Source organism: Hylobates moloch, unplaced genomic scaffold (assembly GCF_009828535.3).
Source record: "Hylobates moloch isolate HMO894 unplaced genomic scaffold, HMol_V3 SCAFFOLD_5, whole genome shotgun sequence".
NCBI classification, from domain to species: Eukaryota; Metazoa; Chordata; class Mammalia; order Primates; family Hylobatidae; genus Hylobates; species Hylobates moloch.
The window spans coordinates 147,329,015-147,346,106 of record NW_026652280.1 but is presented as its reverse complement, the minus strand read 5'-3'; the positions used below and the strand labels follow the sequence as shown (position 1 = coordinate 147,346,106).

The following is a 17,092-nucleotide window of genomic DNA, read 5'->3' as shown; positions in this document are numbered from 1 at the left end:
AGAGGTTGCAGTGAGCAGAGATGGCTGCCACTGAACTCCAGCCTGGGTGACAGAGTGAGACTCTGTCTCAAAAAAGCAAAAAAATACACACTTTGAGATTTTATAAAATTTTACTTTCTCTTTTTCTATCAGAAAATAAATAATATGTTTAAATACTTAGTAACACAAAGTTTTTAATAAGAAAACTATTAAAATTGGCCAATTTTTGTAATTAGGCCTCTTAGTTGTTTAAGGCTTTCTCTATTTTTATATGTGTATCTTAATAGGATGTTGTTTATCTCTCATATTGTAGGAATGTGAAGACCTTCACACATGGTCTTTACCTCACAGATATGTTCTTCCAATAAGGGTTAGCTATTCTATAAAGTTAGCTATTATTCATCACTTACAAAATGATATTTTTGTGTGTGCATGTTTTAAAATGACTGTGGCCTCCTCATTGGTTTCCAATAGCTTACAATGCTTTTTAAATGTCACCTCTTGAAAACAAGTTAAACTAAAACCAAAATAATTCTGTCTTCATGTCAAGCCTTTTAGAGCCTGTAGTACCACCAAAAGGCAATCACTCCTTACTTTGAGATTTAGCATATTAGGATCAGAGATGGTTAGCCTAATTAATCTAAAGGAGGCAGGCTAGTTTTTTGATGGTGGTTATTTTCCCTTTAAAAATGAGAGGCATAAGCTATGGCTGAGGCTACATGATGATGTGTACAATGTTCATAGGCTGTTTTGCTCAGGTGGTTTCAGAGAAAAAACAGGATTTTTCATTCTTCACCTATTCTCAAGCTGCCCCTGCTGGGTCAGCAGGGTGATTATGTCTGTTTCAGTAGTCTGCAATACTCTCCTCTCACTTGGAAGTGTTGCATACAAATCATCCATTAAAAGGGTAGACTAAAAGCTATCATTGAATGCTGTTTTAAGATTCGGTAGATGCCTTTTCAATTTTGTGTAGCTTCAGGGGAGGCATCCCTGCAAACTGCCTTTATTTAAAGTTTCTCTTACTTCTTAATTCATAAATCCATTTTCTCTTAAATATCATTTCCCGTTTTTCTTTGTACACTATCACAGTGAAGCAGGGATACAAGACTTCTTTAATATCAGGGGCTTCATGCAGATTTTGAGGCAGTCATTTTGTGTTAAAACATTCTACAACTAAATCTGACCTACATGAAATCTAGTCTTGGTGTATAACCTGTTTTGGGTCATAGCCTTTTACTTAGTTGTCACGGAAAAAGAAAGTATGACATAGTTTATGTGACAGATCTTTTAGTCTCACTAAATTTGTCAAATTTAAAAATAGATTTCTTTTATTTATAAACTTTTCTGCCTAATTTTTCTGATATTAAATAATTGTCTTATTTTTGGCTAGACTACTACGTTGAAATACTATTCTTTAAATAACATCGGCTGCCTACAGCAGTGCCAAAGTTGTATACAATTACATAACTGTAATAATATTTGAGTATGTATTCATTTACTTTACTGAACATTAGCTAATTCACATTAGTTTAGAAAACATTATATTATTACCAATCTTGTACAATTATTATAGTTAAAATAGTAAATATAATTTAAAATAACAAAAATAATTTATTTGCCATTTTATAAGAAGAAAATGTGTTCCTTTAAAGTTTAGATTTATAGTTTTTTTGGAGAACTAAATATTTACGTTCTATACTTGAAACTATTTTTAAAGTTATTAAGTGAATGAAAGAAAGACATTTGTAGGTTTTAACACTGACTGGATTTACAACCTTGAATATAATAGTAAGATCAGTTTATTTGTAAAAGTTCATCAAGCTTGATGTTTGTCTGTATATTGAGTAGGGCAAGATTTTAACTGAATTTTTCCCACTATGCTACATATAAGGAATAGAACTCTGGGCTTTCAATCACACAATCATTTGTTATGTTCTTTGGTTAAGGATTCTTCAAAAAGCTACTAAGTCTTCTTTTGCTATTGTTACAAAAGAGCTATATTCCTTGATTAATTGAATGCAAAGGAATATTATTTCACATCCAGATGATACTTGGCTTTCAGTTTATTCTCGAGTCAAATACTACTCATTATTTCTCAACAACCCATCTTTTGGAGTGTCTTAGTCCATTCTTGGTTCTTGTATTGCTATAAAAGAATACCCGAGACTGGATAATTTATAAGGAAAAGTGGTTTATTTTGGCTCATGTTTCTTCTGGCTGTACAGGAATTGTGGTGCTGGTATCTGCTTTTGGTGAGGCCTCAGGAAGCTTCCAGTCATGACAGAAGAAGAAGGAGCAGGCATATCACATAATGAGAGCAGGAGCAAGAGATGGAGGTGTGGGGAGGTTCCATATGCTTTTCAACAACTAGATATCACATAAGTTAATTGAGAAAGAACTCACTTATCACCAAGGGTATGTTAAGCTGTTTATGAAGGATCCACCTCCACAATCCAATCACCTCCCACAAGACCCTCCTCCAACGTTGGGGGTTACATTTCAACACGAGATTTGGAGGCAATAGACATCTAAACCACATAATTCTACCTCTGGCTCGCTCCTCAAATCTCATGCTTTTCTTGCATTGTGAAAAGAACAATCATCCCTTCTCAATAGTTTCCCCAAATCTTAACTCATTCCAGCATCAATGAAAAGTCCAAAGTCCAAAGTTTCATCTGAGCACACATGAGCCTGTGTGCTCCATGAGACTCCTTCCACATATGAGCCTGCAAAATGATAACTATGTTATTTACTTCCAAGATATAATGGTGGTATACACATTGACCAGACATTCCCATTCCAAAAGGGAGAAATAGGCCAAATAAAGGGTCAGTAGGCCCCAAACAAGTCTGAAGCCAGGCAGAGTGATCATTAAATCTTAAATCTCCAAAATACTATTCGTTCACTCCATATCTTGCATCCAGGGAACATCGATGCAAGGGGTAGGCTCCCAAGGCCCTGCACAACTCTGCCTCTTTAGCTTTACAGGGTGTAGCCCCCATGGCTGCTTTCATAGGTTGGAGTATGGTGCCTGTGACTTTTCCAGGCTGGGAGTGCAAGGTACTAGTGTATCTACCTTTCTTGGGTCTGAGGGTTGCAGCCCATTTCCTGCAGCTCCACTAGGCAGTATTCTGGTGGGGACTCTGTGGGGGGGCTCCAACGCTACATTTTTCCTCTGTACTGCTCTAGTAGAGGCTCTCTGTGAGGGCTGTGCCCCTGTGGCAGGCTTCTGCCTGGGCACCCAGACTTTTTCATATACTCTCTGAAATCTACAGGGAGGCTGCCAAGCCTCCTTCATGCTTGCATTTGTGGACCAAACATTTCATTCCATGTGGAAGCTGCCAAGGCTTAGGGCTTGTGCCCTCTGGAGCAGTGGCCTGAACTGTCTCTGGGGCCCTTTGAGCTGTGGCTGGAGTTAGACTAGCCAGGGTTCAGGAAACAGTGTCCTGAGGCAGAGGAAGACAACAGGGCCCTGGGCCTGGCTCCTGAAACCATTCTTCCCTTTTAGGCCTCTGGGCCTGTGATAGGAGGGGCTTCAAGATCTCTGAAATGCCTTTGAAACCTTTTCCATTGTCTTGGATATTAGCACTCTAGCTCCCTTTTAATCATGCTAATCTCTACAGCTAGTGATTGTTCCATAGCCTGCTTGTATTGCTCTCCTGAAAATGCTTTTTCTTTCTCTACCACATAGCTAGGCTGCAAATCCTCCAAACATTCACCTTCTGCTACCCTTTTAAATTTAAGTTCCAACTGTAAGTTATTTCTTTGCTTCAGTATCTGATCATAGGCTGCTAGAAGTAGCCAGGCCACATCTTGAATGCTTTGCTGCTTAGAAATTTCTTCCACCAGATTCCCTAAGTTATCACTCTTAAGTTCAAACTTCTACAGATCCCTAGGACACGGACACAATGCAGCCAAGTTCTTTGCTACAGCATAACACAGGTGACCTCTACTATAGTTTCCAATAAAGTTCTCACTTCCATCTGAGACCTCGTCAGCCTGGCCTTCACTGTCAATATTTCTATTAGCATTTTGGTTACAACCCCTTAAAAAGTCTCTAAGAAGTTCCAAACTTTCCCTTGTCTTTCTGTATTCTTTTCAGACCTCCAAATTCTTCCACCCTCTGCCCATTACCCAGTTCCAAAGCTGCTTCCATATTTTCAGATATCTTTATAGCAATGCCCCGCTCCTCAGTATTAATTTTCTCCATTGATCTGTTTATGTGTTGCTATAAAGAAATACTTGAGACAGGGTAATTTACAAAGAGAAGTGTCAGGCCTCTGAGCAGAAGCTAAGCCATCATATCCCTTGTGACCTGCACGTATACATCCAGATGGCCTGAAGCAACTGAAGATCCACAAAAGAAGTGAAAATAGCCTTAACTGATGACATTCCACCACTGTGATTTGTTTCTGCCCCACCCTAACTGATCAATGTACTTTGTAATCTCCCCAATCCTTAAGAAAGTTCTTTGTAATTCTCCCCACCCTTGAGAATGTACTCTGTGAGATCCACCCCCTGCCCACAAAACATTGCTCCTAACTCCACAGTCTATCCCAAAACCTATAAGAACTAATGATAATCCCATCTCCCTTTGCTGCCTCTCTTTTTGGACTCAGCCCCCCTGCACCTAGGTAAAATAAACAGCTTTATTGCTCAGAGGAAGCCTGTTTGGTGGTCTCTTCACATGAATGCGTGAGACAAAAAGTGGTTTATTTTGGTTCATGGTTCTGCAGGCTATACAAGATGCACGGTGCTGGCATCTGCTGCTGGTGAGGGCTTTGGGAAGCTTCTAATCGAGGTGGAAGGTGAAGGAGGAACAGGCGCATCATGTAGTAAGAGCAGAACAAAGGGCTGGGGGCGGCAGTGTGGGTTTCATGTTCCTTTAAACAACCAGATCTCATATGAACTATCTGAGCAAGAGCTCACCTATCATCAAGAGGATGTCACTAAACCATTCATGAGGAATCCACCCCCGTGACCTAATTACCTCACACCAGGCTCCACCTCTAACATTGGAGATTACATTGCAACATGAGATTTTGAGGGGATACACATCTAAACCATATCATAGAGTGAATAATTATGGATGGATGATGGTGGAAGAATGTGAAAATTCTGTATTATATCATGTTGATCTTTCCTGATCTATGTTCTGTGAGGTCTCTCATATCTTAATTGGTATACTAAGGGACGAAAAGTGTTCTGAGACTTAAAAGGTGCAGCAAAACTATGTTAAACTAATTCAATATTTGGGTTTGTGTTTTTTAAAATGGCAGTAATTCTCAAAACTTTTATATATTAAAATAACTGACTGGCTGACTCAAGTCTGTGGTGTAGTTGGAGAGTGGGAATGAGTAAACTATGTAGGATTTCTAAAAAGAACTCTACTTATAGAATGCCTTTATTAATTTATTTTTTTCAAATAGGGCCCTATTACTAGCAATCAGAATACTTGTGTTCAAAATACTAGAATACAATACGGAGAATACTGATACTGATTTTAAAAATATACCCCTGAGTAAAGCTATAAGAGCATAAAATAGTTATCTAGCTCATATAATTTGGAACTTTTATGGCTTTTATTGCTTTAACTGAATTGTTCTTTGGTGCAATTTCATTGGTCTACACCCAAGGACACTACAGCAACAGTCCTATAAAATGCTTTGCTTTGTCTAATATAAGGATATTATTGTAATATATAGATACTCGCAAGAGTGTAAAACTTATGTCAGGGCTGGGGGCTGGGGGAGGGATAGCATTTGGAGAAATACCTAATGTAGATGATGGGTTGATGAGTGCAGCAAACCACCACGGCACATGTATACCTGTGTAACAAACCTGCACATTCTGCACATGTATCCCAGAATGGGGTGCAGTGGCTCACGCCTGTAACCCCAGCACTTTGGGAGGCCAAACCGGGCTGATCACGAGGTCAGGAGATCAAGACCATCCTGGCGAACACGGTGAAACCCTGTCTCTACTAACAACACAAAAATAGTAGCCGGGCGTGGTGGTGGGTGCCTGTAGTCCCAGCTACTCCGGAGGCTGAGGCAGGAGAATGGCGTGAACCCGGGAGGCAGAGCTTGCAGTAAGCAGAGATGGCACCACTGCACTCCAGCCTGGGCGACAGAGTGAGACTCTGTCTCAAAAAAAAAAAAAAAAAAAAAAAAAAAACTTACGGCAGATTTCTAAAAAGGACCTCAATAATATTTCCCATTTCCCATTCCCACATGCTCTTACGCAATGTGACCTTGTAAGTATTCCACTAAGAGGTGGATCTATTTCTCCTTCCTCCTAAGTCTGGGTGGGCTTTGTGACTGACTGCTTTCACAAAAGTCAGTGATATGACTTCCGAGGTTAGGTAATAAGAAGGTTTTCAGTCTCTACTAGAACCTTTTGGAATGCTTGCTTTCAGGATGCTCCCTCAAGGATCCCAGAATCTATGCTGTGTGAAACCCAAATAACATGGAGAGACCATAAATGGGTGTTTGGTGGGCAGCGGCTGTCAAGATTACAGTCGACAGCCATGTCAGATCACTGTAGCCTCAGTTAATATCTGACCACAGCTGCATGAGAAACTCTGGGTGATAACTACCCTGCTGAGGCCAATCAACCAACAGAAATGTGAGAAACAATAATGAATCACTGTTTTAAGGCACTTGATTCAGGCGTGGTTTTGTTACACAGCAACAGATAACAGGACAGAACTTAAGTGCATAAAGCACTCATATTTTATTAAAGTTTTTACTTCCGTTTTATGACAGTACCCTCGTTTTTCCTTTGACTCTACTCTCTTGTTTTATATTCGTATTATCCATTTTATATTTTATCCATCTTTGTAAAGCACCTTAAATTCATTTTGTAAGATGACCATATGTACATAATTATTTATGTAAGAAATTCACATCATGTCCAAATCAAAAATATATATATATATTAATCCATTTACCTTTTCTGAGTCTCACAAAGAAAATGGGAGGATACCAAGAAGTAATGTTACACTTCTGCTTTCAAGGAGACGGAGCTTTGGGGAGCAAGCAAGAGCTTCCTATTTGTTGGTGCTATTGGAGCAAGTAGAAGCAAACGTTTGGCTATGTAGACTTATTCAGCTTATTCTATCTATGAATGCAAATCTGTTTGGAAAAACATCACACAATACTAAGTATGTCTTATACTTTAGTACATAGAAGAATAAAGAACTATGTTTCTAATCTCTGAGGCATTCTTCATCAAAATAACGAGATTGGCAGATGGGAGGGCAGATATAATGAACATCTGAATTCTCAAATTAGCAAATAATAAAATTCCTGGTTAATTTTTATCTCAAAAATTTGTAATATCTAGTTTACTAAATATGGGAGCTGGAAATTACCTTTATGTAACAAAGAAATCTATTGTTCAGGAAACAATGCTGAACATTTGAATAACATAAATAGGTAAAGCCAAATGCAGTTTACAAACAAGTAATTGGAATTTATTAAAGAATATTTCTTCTTTTCTATTGGCAATTCCCTTATGAGTTTTTCTCAAGTATTAACACAGCTCATTTGCTTTTCCCTTTAAAGATATCAGGATTGTGTTTGAAAGGAGCATACTTTCTGTTGTCTTAAATTAGGCAAGAGCAAATGAAATGACTGGAAAGTGTCCTGAACTGAGAATATATATATTTATTCTTTATATAAATATTCTTTTTATATATATATAATATGCTGAAAAAAGTACCCAAATGCCAGTGTAAATTTTTTCCTTATTTATGGTAGTACGTGGAAAGCTGAGAATACCAAAATGTCTTTGTTTGTGTGCACTATGTTTAAAGAAGAAAAAATATTTTTTAGCTTCATGTAGATGCTAATAATATTTATATTTAAATAAAAATATATTGATGAAAAATTTTTACAGTAAAACCACTTTAATTTTAACTGAAGGACATTAGCACCTGCAAGGGCAGGATTTCTGTGTGTACAGAGAATGTGGGACCTGGGCTGCAACCGCACTCCACAGAGCACATCAACAAAATCGAACATTTAAACTTCTCTCTGGCATACTTCCAGCTCCATATTAGAGGGCAATGAAACTGAAATTGGAGTTTTTGGGTGGGGTGAAATGGGCGGGTGGGAGAAACTAGATTGGGGGATGATCGAAAGTAAAGAAAGTAAAGCTACAATTTGACTTTATTATTACTCACTTCTGTTTTTACTGTTTCCTTGCTTGTTTCAGAAATAACTTGCTGATAAATCAATAATGTGGAGATCTTCACTTTGAACAAGATATTTATGCTTATTTTTTCTCAGTTTTCATGATTTTTACCGGTTAACTCCACCACATACTGAGAACAGTCACTAGTACCTGGTAAGCGCATGGTCAGTAATTGTTCGTGTGGGCTATAATAACAATAGCTAATACTTAGATGCCACTTGCCATGTGCTAATCATTGAATTAATTATCTTCCATATATTAAGTGATTTAATTCTGAAAACAACATTATATCATTGTTATCTCTATTTCCTAGATGATAAACTGAGGTCTAGGGTTGTAACTTGCCCAAGGTTATACAAACAACTCTGCTAGGAAGGGAATTCTAGCCAAGGTGGTCTGACTGCAGAATCTGAGCTTGCAGCCACACCGCTGTTACCTCCTCTCTGAAAGTAAAGTTCTAAAATGTGAGAGGTAATTGTTTATTTACACACTCCTTTAGGAGAATCTGAGAAATTGATCTGAGTGGGAAGATAAAATTGGGGAGCATTTAGGTGGCTCTGCAGAGAAGTTGGCAGCACTTGAGGAACAAGAAGCACTGTTGTTTTGAATAATTACATTCCTCGCTTGGGTCATCTAAGGTCTTGCAGAAAAGCCTCCTGCATTAGATTGAGTGAAAGATGTAGTTGTCATGATTGCCATGTGGGCTGATATGACAGAATAGATGACCTCGCTGGCACAGGGCCGCTCTCCAGGAGCCAGGATGCACAGAAAAGCAGGGGAATTTTAGGGTAATTTGAGCGATCTTTGCAGTGGTGGCAACACATGGCTGTTTCTTCACAGCAGGCAGCAGTAGCAGGGAGTCTTTTTTAGGGCTCTGTTCTTATCACCTAAAACTTCCAAAGCTTAAATGACTGCCAAGATAATTAACCCCCCTGCATACTGAAGGTTCTTTGAGATCCACTTTCTGATACATTAAGAAAAAGAAAGAAAATAATCATTTTCAGGTTGAGCTTCCTGGCCCTTAGATGTTGATATATGGCAAATTGCAGTCTGATAGGAAATAAAACCACATTTCTTAAGGACAATTTTGAAAGAAACCTATTATTTTTTCCCTTATTTTTGAGTGCATAAAATTGTAATATACTTTGTAGACCTTATTATTTACATTGCCTCAAAATGGGGGGTTGGAATTAGAAACATAGTACATTGGCACCAGAAGAGATCCGTTGCAGCTAAACTAACCCTCTCATTTTACATTAATCGTAACTATCATACAGACCTGTGATGTGCAATGTCTGAATGAAATACCAGGTAAAATGTTCTGTACTTTCAGATTGCTTACCAATCTTAATGCTTGCTCAAGCCATCAATGTAGGGTAAATAATTCAAATCCTTTTCACTTAAATGAAAATGCTCAAGGAGCTTTGTGGATCTCAAATCCATAGTATGATTTTCACTGAATACTTGCTAGAAACAAGAAACAACCTTTATATCAATGAAAGGGTTATGATGTTTTGGCTCATCAACATGGGTCCACATTCATCTTAAGAAAAAAAATAACATTAGCATTTGGTATTTTCAACAACAAAACCAAGCTGTATGGCATAGGCAACATTATTTTTGAAAGGCAGTGAGCTCTTCCAATATATTATTGCATTGCTCGGATTGTATATCAGCTGTGCAATTATGGTACATCTTCAATACAAAATATTCGGCCATTAAATGAATTAACGGGCTATACTTGTTAATTTAACAAGTGAGAAAAGCAGGCAACATAGACATTTTTATAATGTGATGTCATATTAATGTTCTCAATGTGATGATATGAACAGGAAGAACAATATGCAAGAATATATGCCAGTTGGTTAACATGAATTGCCTGGTTGAGGGTGTGAGTAGGAATGGGGCATGGGAATAAATGTACAAGGAAAGGGCAGCAAAGCAGAGAGGAAAAGAATAAAAACACTTTAACTTAAAACTTATGCTATGCACTTATTTCAAGTCACAGATGCATGTAGAAAAGACATTAAAATCCCATGTTAAAAAAGTATGTCGGCTGGGCGTGGTGGCTCACGCCTGTAATCCCAGCACTTTGGGAGGATGAGGCGGGCTGATCACGAGGTCAAGAGATTGAGACCATCCTGGCCATGATGGAGAAACCCCATCTCTACTAAAATTACAAAACAATTAGCTGGGCGTGGTGGCGTGTGCCTGTATTCCTAGCTACTCAGGAGGCGGAAGTAAGAGAATCACTTGAATCCGGGAGGCGGAGATTGCAGTGAGACGAGATCGCACCATTGCACTCCAGCCTGGGCAACAAGAGCAAAACTCGGTGTCAAAGAAAAAATAAAAAAGTATGTCATGCTTCCTCTAGCCTCAAGAGAACATAATTGTAAACTGGAATATTATCCTCACACTATACAAATGTATAGCTGTGGAATATACCCTACAGAGGCAGAAAGCTTGGGTATGAATCCAGCCATTTTCAATCCTCAGATATCTGGGTCCAAGCAAGTTTGTGAGAGCTCCTATAGGGGAGCAGCAGGGCCTGTAGCTTTGAGTTTGAAAACTGACTTTGCCTTTTCCTACCTGTGTGACATTAGACACTTTTCAAGTTGAAAAGACAAGGATAGAATTGCATATGTTAGTGTGAGAATTAAATGGGATAGCACAGTTTAACTATTCAAAACTGTATCAATGTTCAAGAAAGAAATATTTTCTTTAAATGCATTTACTAAGTTATTTAACTCCTATCTGTAATCTAAAATCTAGGAATTTGAAGCTTGAGCACTGAATGATGACTTTACAATGATTCTTATTAAGTGCAATGTTATCATGTACACCCTGTAAGTGCTACAGTGGTAGTGATTATGGAAATTAATAAGGACCAAATTGACCAGAGAGCTTCATAATGTGAAGTCTTGAATGATGGGTAAAAATTGCATTGAGAAGACATTCCAGGTAGGGGGAAAACTTGAACAATGGGGTACTATTTCTGGACTCAGACTGAATTCATGTAATTTAGCATTTACTGATGATCTTGTGATCTATTTTACAGGTTAAGGTGGTTGAGTCTGGAATCTTAATATTTACCTAACTCACTATCAAATGAGGAAGTGGAATAAGGAATAACATGAGGAAAGACAACCAAATGGAAAATGAAGCATGACTTTATTATTTCGGTAAGCTCCTTACAAATCCTCCAAAAATGTCTTTTCTGAAAAACCTGAATTGAATCATATATGCTCAAGGCTATATTGCTCGCCTAATTACTCTGCCTTCTCTACTTTACTAATTTGAAGTTGCTGGGTCATCCCTTTCCACCTAATTGCATGGTGTGTGTGAGACAAGCATGAAAGGCTTGGCTAAGCGGGCTTCCAGAATGGAATAGGCAAAGCAAAAGAGCAAAGGCCAGATTGTTCAGAGGGTGCAGACCTGTTATGACATCAAACATGTGGTCAGGAAGCAACAGAAGATAAGTAACATCGATTCACAAAACCCAAAATAAAAAGGGTACCTGTGTTTAAGGAATAACAGAACACCATCCAGTGAATGTCCTGAGCCGGGCTGAATAATTACAATACAGTGTAATAAATCTTAAATAGATAAGTACTAGATAGAGTGGTGAGACAAAGGTAGAAGCGATTAATTCCTTGTGTGAGTCAGAGAAGGCATCCTAAAGAAAGATGCATTAAGGGCAAGTAATATTTGCCAGAGTAATGATTGTCACAAGGAGGAAATTCCAGAAAAGGGGAATTCGGTGAACCATGGCAAATTTGGGGAAGGGTAAAGTGTTTGGTATAACTGAATAAACTTGTTAGGCAAAAATGAAAACTGGGGAGGAAAGTAGATATGAGAAGCTCTTAACTGTCATACTAACAAATATAAGCTTTGTCCAATGATATCTACGGAAAGGTGGATGAAAAGAAGACAGTTGGGCGAACGCTTGCCCTAATGATTTGAACAGTAGTTCATCTCCAAAGATCTTATTACATAAATATTTCCATCGTATTCGTTCCTAATGGCTGCTGTAACAAATTATTCACAAACTCAGCTTAAGACACCATAAACTTATTACCTTATAGGTGTGGAGTTTAGAAGTCTGAAATGGGTTTTCCTGAGCTAAAACAAAGGTATCAGCAGGGCTGACTCCCTTCTGGAGACGCCAGGGAAGAATACATTTCCTTGCCTTTTTCTGCTTCTAGAGGCTGTCCTCATTCCTTGGTTTGTGGAGTTCCATCTCAATGCCAGCAATGGCTGGTAGAGTCTGCGCCACACTGCATCACTGTAACTCCTGTCCTTCTTCTGAATCTCTCCTTCACTTATAAGGACATTGTGATGACACTGGGCCCACCTGGATAATCTAGGATCATCTCCTCATCTCAAGGTCAGCTGATTAATAGACTTAATTTCATCTGCAACTTTAATTCTCCTCACCATGTAATCTACCATATTAAGAGGTTCTGAAGATTAGGGCATGGACATTTTTTTGGGAGGGGGCATTATTCTGTCTACCACACGAAGTTCTGAATATATCTATAAAACAGATGAGTATTTTTAATATCACATTTCTATAACATTATCCTGCAATGGCACTGATAATAATAGGTCACAGGCTTACTATGTAAGAAATTAGAAGAGAATGAGAAGTTATTATCATGGATTCCCTAAAAATGTAAGATACCCTTTGGCAGGTAGCTCATCTTTCTTGAGAACAGGAATTCAGCAAAGCTGTAGCAGAATTGCTTCATTTAGATAACATTTTATTTGTTAGAGCAAGATTTGGCAGGCTTCATTTCAACAGCTGGAGAAATTAATTTAAAATCACAAATTTAGTGCATTGGCACACTTTTAGAGGTAGGCAAAGAAAAATTACCTATTTTTGAGATCAAAGTCACTGCTTCTACATTTTAATGAGAAGATTTAAAGATAGATAGAAGCTATATATTTAAGCAGATATGATTTAATAGATAGTAGAAAACTGTCAGAAAATTGATCCACTGTGAAAACCTCTACAGTTCACCATGATTTCTTTGTTAACAATAACAACTTTAAATGTGTTTACACATTGTTAACAACAACAATTTTAAATGTGTACTTTTCTGAACAGAAAAAATAGCAATTCACTTTATAAATACTTTCATATTTATAATACCCCTTTAAAAATAGTAAATTAAAGGGAATATTGCAATGTGAACTGCAATATTTCTAAAATTAAAAATAATAAAGGATTCAAACATACTAATGAGATAGTATAACTTTCACGTCACTGAAAGGTAATAGAATAGAATACTTCAGCTTTATTACACTGTTTTTACATCGATAGGCATAAACAATATTATATCTTGACACATTTATATTTTACTGATTAAATATCCAAAGTCACAATCAGTGAAATAAGTATGGAAATAGTATATATCTCAGTCTAACCTTAGCAACAGATTTTTTTTTGCTTTTTTTTTTTCAATTTGTGGAGGTAAACCTTTTTTTTCTTTTTTAGAATATTAGAAAAAGAAATAGATTTAGCAAACAGAAGTCTAAGTTGTTTTAGTGGACATTTAATTTCAGAACAATTCACAAAATGGTAAAGTGTGTTTCTTCAATTCTTTATTTTATCTCAACAATTTCTCAGCTAGTCTACAGAAAAAACAAGGTTATTCAAAATACATCTTATTATTATAACAGTCATTCCCTTTTCACTGTTTGATATTCTGCCCCTTCATTCTCTTATGTTCCACTTTCTGTAACGGAGCTCATTACCAAGGTGGTAGGGGACTAGTTTCAAAGGCAACATGAGTCACACAAATATCAAGCCAGTGGTTTCCTTCAGGACATTCACATACTTCTTGTGTTAGAAAGAAAATCTTTCCTTGGGTGCAGGGATATCACTCCTGAGAAACCAATTACTTCCCAAATATCTGCAATACTATTTTTGACAGAACTATTTCACGTAGAAAAGCATACTATATCTATACGATACATAATTTTTCCTTATTATCTACAGTTCCTATAGTGTAAACAGAAAAACTGATTTAAAATACTTTTTGTCTAGTGGTTAATAATTGGATAATTTGATGAGTCACTTTTACACATTGGACATCCACAGCTTGGAATTTTTATTTTTGTGCAGTTGTAATTATCCATCATTCTCTATGTTTACCTTAAACATCCAAAACAACAGGGGACATTTTTGAACAATCTGTAATACTCTTCTTGTATCTAAAAATTAAAAAAAGGAAAGGAAGAAATGTTAATCATAACAATCACATTTAATTTTTTTTCAGATCACAATAAATTGCTATATATGGTTTTCTAAAGTATTATAGCTCAGAATATGTCCATTTAAGTTATATTTATATCCCTAATACCAAGGTTCTTTTAAAAGCATATTTTCCTATGAACAGCCAGGCGATTTAGGCAATAAAGGCAGAAGTCATAAATCTATGAGAGTAAGAATTTTCTATCAATTTGGCAACTGATGCTACATGAATATACTAGGATCGACCAAAATAAGAAATTGTTTACCTTTCTAGATAAAACACACAGGAATAAGAAAATGAACATCCCCTGGAAAGCATTGCTGACTGTGAAGAGGTAAGCTGTAACCACTGATGCGTGCACAACATGGAGAACCCCAAAGATCCAGGTGGTGCCGAGAAGGAACAGAAGAGCCAGGGCTCCTCTTGCACAAGACCTATCACATATGAGAAAGGCGACAGTGAAGAACGCCGTGTATAGTCAACACGTCTCCCAAATTATTCAAATTATGTGAGAGGTGAGTTTTCAGTATAACCAAGAAACCTTTTACAAATAGACCCAATAGAATTTCAAAACTGCTAAGTTGTGCTGCCATTAAGTGGGACAGCCTTTAGGGTATGCTACTGAACCGTGGCAGGGATGTGCTTCCAAACTCAAATTGCTATTACCAAAACATGGAATTATGATTAAGTAATTTCCTTAATCTTAAAATATTTTTGTCTGGTATACTGCAGTGTGCATGCTTTGACTTTAAATGTAATGTTGCAGAGATTCCCGAAGGTAAGACATATATCTGTTAGGAAGTATTTTCCCTAAGAAACTCTGAAAAGTATACCATGTGGACTGGGGTCAGCACGTATCTATTATATCAAAGGAGGCTCTGCTTTCCTTTCAGGTTTAGAAGAAAAGAACGTGTAGGATATAAAAATAGGGTTTTGTTTTATTTTGTTTTGCTTTTGCAATACAAAAATATATCAAAATAAATTCATTACAGAATACTGTTTCCTTAAAAATTAAAGAAAAAATACACCCACATACTCACTCTCACGTCTTTTCGGCAGAATGCCTGTGACTTTTGGTAAAGCAGTATTCTATCCTGCTCACTAAGGACGTTGCCTTGGAAATGAAGCAACTAATGATTATTCTCTCATTCATTTTTAGTCCAATCATTCTTTATTGCAGTAGATGTTTTAGCAGTGTACCTCAGAAAATGAGTCATTTTCAACTTTATTAAAACCAGTACACTACATGAAACCATGACTGGTGAGGACTAAAAGAAAGTAATCGGTCAAACATTTACTAAATCCCAACTATAAATCTTGTGCAAGGTATTGAAACTTCAGGAGTGTTCCCAAGCAACACAAATAGTCCGTTGTTTCCAGTGTTCCCTATAGCATAATTCAGTTCTTCCTCAACAAATCATTTTCAAGGTTTCAATAAATCAGTTTTAAAGCGGGAAGGTGGGTGTAAAGGAAAAATCATGACAACATGCAAACTAGGAATTACAAGAAAGAAACAGTTACTAAGTTCTGAAAAACATTTTATGAAAGATAATCACTAAGGCCTTCCTTGCCTTAAAACACAGTCATCATCTTTTCCCTTTCAAAGGGGTGTATGTTTGAAAAAAATTGCTTCTTACCACTTAATCTGCAGTAATTGTAGTCTTAATATACATACTAAATGCTATTTTCCAATATGTCTTTTAAATATGGTAAAGTATGAAACAATCATCTAAAAATAATTCCCCAAATTATCTGTACTTTGAGTTACTAAAGCTTTTAATTACTAAAAATAAAAGGGAACTTAAAGACACATTTACCTTATGTTCTCAAAGCAACTAACTTCTGGTTTCAACCCTGCAGTGTGACGAAAAACTTTGTATATGATAACTCCAAAAGCCAAGAGATTAACCTGGAAAAAGAATTAATTTCAAAGAAGAGATAGTTTTCATCTTAAATTAGATACATATAAAGAAAATAAATAGTAAAGATTTCATTAAGATAGAAACTAAAAATCATGGCATTTATATAGTTCTTTACAATATCACTGAAAATTATCAGTATATACAAGTGGTAGTGAAAGCAACCTGTTTATGAAACTTCTTCAGATGTTATCATCATACCTAAAGATTGATGAGTATCATCTGCTGCCACTAATATGATTAATATATACATTAAGGTAAATTTTGATTTGGAAAGCTTTCTAAACACTAAAGAAAGCAAATTTTTGTTCAGTAAATTCTATACTGTTTCTTTGAAGAAACGTGTTAGTGATAATTCTGTGAATCCTTTGAAAATTTAGACTGGAAAAGAAAAATGGAAAGATTGAAAAGAAATAAGAAAACTCAACAAAACACTCTCAGTTTCTATTGTGAGGAAATGTTTGAATGTACTTTCTCTCGTATGATTTATCTAGATTCTCTCCTAATACAAATGTTAATATTTCTTTTTCCTTGATTTAACCTTCGATGCTTTGAAAATGTTAATCAATGAATTAAATGTTTGTTGTTAGACAAATAAGTGTTAATAAACACATTGTATTATTTGTATTTTGTAATATGGGCTAAATAGAATTGGAGAGTTGTCACCCTTTTTATTGTGACTGCATTATGAAAAGTTTCCTCTTATTTTTCTTTTTCTGTAGTTTTGAAGACCTC

At 36.6% G+C, this 17,092-nt stretch overlaps 1 protein-coding gene across 3 annotated transcripts in view; it reads right to left on the bottom strand.

Annotated features, from left to right (window-relative positions):
• Positions 1 to 12,924: 12,924 nt before the first annotated feature.
• The window catches only part of ADGRL4 (adhesion G protein-coupled receptor L4), a 153,668-nt gene continuing 149,500 nt past the window's right edge, over positions 12,925 to 17,092 (bottom strand). For 2 of the 3 annotated variants that reach the window (XM_032155506.2, XM_058439872.1), the window contains exons 13-15: positions 16,256 to 16,347; positions 14,704 to 14,872; positions 13,381 to 14,397 (exon numbers count right to left, since the gene is read on the bottom strand). In XM_032155506.2, coding sequence (XP_032011397.1) covers positions 14,335 to 14,397; positions 14,704 to 14,872; positions 16,256 to 16,347 — 324 coding nt within the window. In that variant the 3' untranslated portion in view covers positions 13,381 to 14,334. Of the gene's footprint in view, positions 14,398 to 14,703; positions 14,873 to 16,255; positions 16,348 to 17,092 lie in introns of all 3 variants that reach the window. The other variant, XM_032155505.2, reaches the window with a different exon arrangement.